The sequence below is a fragment of the Penaeus vannamei genome, chromosome 28, assembly GCF_042767895.1.
Source record: "Penaeus vannamei isolate JL-2024 chromosome 28, ASM4276789v1, whole genome shotgun sequence".
Classification (NCBI taxonomy): Eukaryota; Metazoa; Arthropoda; class Malacostraca; order Decapoda; family Penaeidae; genus Penaeus; species Penaeus vannamei.
In genome coordinates, this window is record NC_091576.1 from 20,950,752 (window position 1) to 20,953,251 (window position 2,500).

Here is a 2,500-nt window from a genome sequence, read left to right on the forward strand (position 1 = left end):
CTTATGTTTCAACGTTCTTTTCAGCCGTGTGCCTTCTGTCTTGTGATCTTGCTATAATAATGAATTTTCAAGGAGGAGACATTCCCTGAGATCGCTCTTCTCAACACCAAAGAACCAACGCATGTGAAGGGAGGGGTCCTAGACCTCACCTTTGCCACTGCAACAATGGTGGAGAGAATTCGATGGTGTGTTGATGATACAGTTACTAGTGATCACTACGGCATAGTCACCACACTAATGGATGCAGGTCCAGCCCAAAGACCACATCACATTCCTAAATGGAAAACTGACAAGGCCAACTGGTTTGCCTTCCAGGAAGGCTTGGCTCGATGTCTGAAAGACAATGTACCCAATAACGATAATGAAGATGTGGATGTGCTAGAGGCAAGGCTAATCCAGGCCATAAACCAGGCAGCCTCACAAACCATTCCCAAAACTCGTCCATGGTCCAGAACTCACAAAGACGCCTGGTACTATAATGACGAGATCAAAGAGGTCAACCACAGGGTTAATATGTGTAGAAAAAACTTCCGACGGCAAAGATCTCCCGACAATCTGGCCCTGCTGAGGGAAGCTGTTGTGGATGCCAAGGAAACTGCCAACAGAGTAAGGCAGGAAAAATGGCTGGAATGGTGCCAGTCTTTTGGGTACCAGACCAGCCTTACAGAGCTGTGGAAACGGGTCAGGCAAGCGACAAGCCGCCAAGCCCCGAAATGCACTCATCATGACCCACAATCAGAGGCTAACAGATTGGTGCTTGAGTTCTCTGCCAGAACCAGCACCAACAATCTGCCTCCAATGATGAGAGAAAAACAACAAAACTTAAATCCAGAAAGACTTGCTCTCATAAGAGACAAGGCACTCGAAGCTGATGAAGCAGATGCCTTGTTCTCTCTTAGGGAACTAAGAAAATCATACAAATCCAGTTCTGGGTCAGCACCGGGATCTGATGGGATCTCTCACCCCATCATTTCGCATCTAGGCCTTGCAGGAGAACTTGCATTCTTGCAGGTTATCAACAAATCCTGGCAAACAGCCACAGTGCCCCAGAGCTGGAAACAAGCCACAATAGTTCCCATCCCAAAGCCAAAGGAGCCTGGCAAGTACCGCCCCATCTCTCTTCTCAGCTGCCTGGGCAAAACAGCTGAGAAGATGGTACTCAACAGGCTCCGATGGAAAACGGGTCCCCCCCATGAACACCTGCACGGGTTCACAAGGGGTAAGAGCACTGCTCATAGCATTTCCACACTCTTAAGCACAATCTGCACCTCGCCCGCTGTGGTTGTCTTCCTTGACCTGGAGAAGGCTTTTGAGTTGGCAAGTCCACTTGCCATTCAAGAGACCCTAATCCACAAAGGAGTCAAAGGCAGACTCTTGGCCTGGATAGCTGACTATTTTAAAAATAGATCAGCAAATGTCAGATTTCAAGGCCACCTCTCACAGCACATGCCACTTGAAAATGGAACTCCTCAGGGAGGGGTTCTTAGTCCAGCCCTGTTTAATACCCTCATGTCCAACATACTCGACATTCACCTGCCAGAGGGATGCAAGATCATCTCTTATGCAGATGACTTGGCAATCATAGCCTCTGGCAACCACTGCCTAACTAGGGCTCAGCGTTGTCTGAACCTGGTGTCTGAAGAGTGTTGTAGGACGGGTCTAAAAATATCAGCAGCAAAATCCAAAGCAATGGCACTGAGAACCAATGTCAGAAACAAAAAACTCACCATACAGGGTATGGATCTGGAATGGGTGAAGGACTATCTATACCTTGGTGTATGGATAGGACACACACTCACTTTCAAAAAGGAGATCCAATACCTGCTTGACAGAACCAAGGAAAGACTGTCAGTCATGAAAGTCATGACAGGGAGACACATAGGAGCAGGACACAAAGTACTAAGATCATTCTATGTACATGCTGTCCGTCCTATTATTGACTATGCATCTGTCGCCCTCATTGCTTCCAGCACAACATTAAAAGAAAAACTGGAAACAATACAAAACGAAGCAGCCAGGATCATTCTAGGTGCACCTAAGTGGACAAAGGTCATCAAGAGGACGCTGAGGCGAGTGCGGCAAAAGGCAGGTGTGTCTGATCTTCAGCCATTTCGGACAACGTTAAGCGGAGAGGCCTTTCTTCGTTATGAAGATGATGGGATGATGATCTTCGCAGCAGACTCTGATTTGAAATTTCTTGCCGAGTCTCGTCAGTGGTTTGGTGATGGAACGTTTAAAGTGGCCCCTGTCGGATACAAGCAGCAGTACACACTCCATGCATACTTTGGTGGTATAACATATCCTTGCGTCTATGCATTGTTGCCTGGAAAGAATGAAGAGATATATAATAAAATGTTGTACGATGTGTTGCAGCTAATACCCCCTGGCTTATCATGCAATCCAGTGACAATAATGACAGATTTTGAGAAGGCAGCAATGAACGCTTTCCAGAGGAATTTTCCGAGTGCAGAGGTTGCTGGATGTTATTTCCACCTGGGCC

At 47.0% G+C, this 2,500-nt stretch overlaps 1 protein-coding gene across 1 annotated transcript in view; it reads left to right on the forward strand.

The window, feature by feature from the left end:
* Window positions 1–2,163: 2,163 nt before the first annotated feature.
* The window catches only part of LOC138867110 (uncharacterized), a 597-nt gene continuing 260 nt past the window's right edge, over window positions 2,164–2,500 (forward strand). Inside the window, exon 1 of the mRNA XM_070141561.1 lies at window positions 2,164–2,500. This exon is cut by the window's right edge and continues 260 nt beyond it. Coding sequence (XP_069997662.1) covers window positions 2,164–2,500 — 337 coding nt within the window.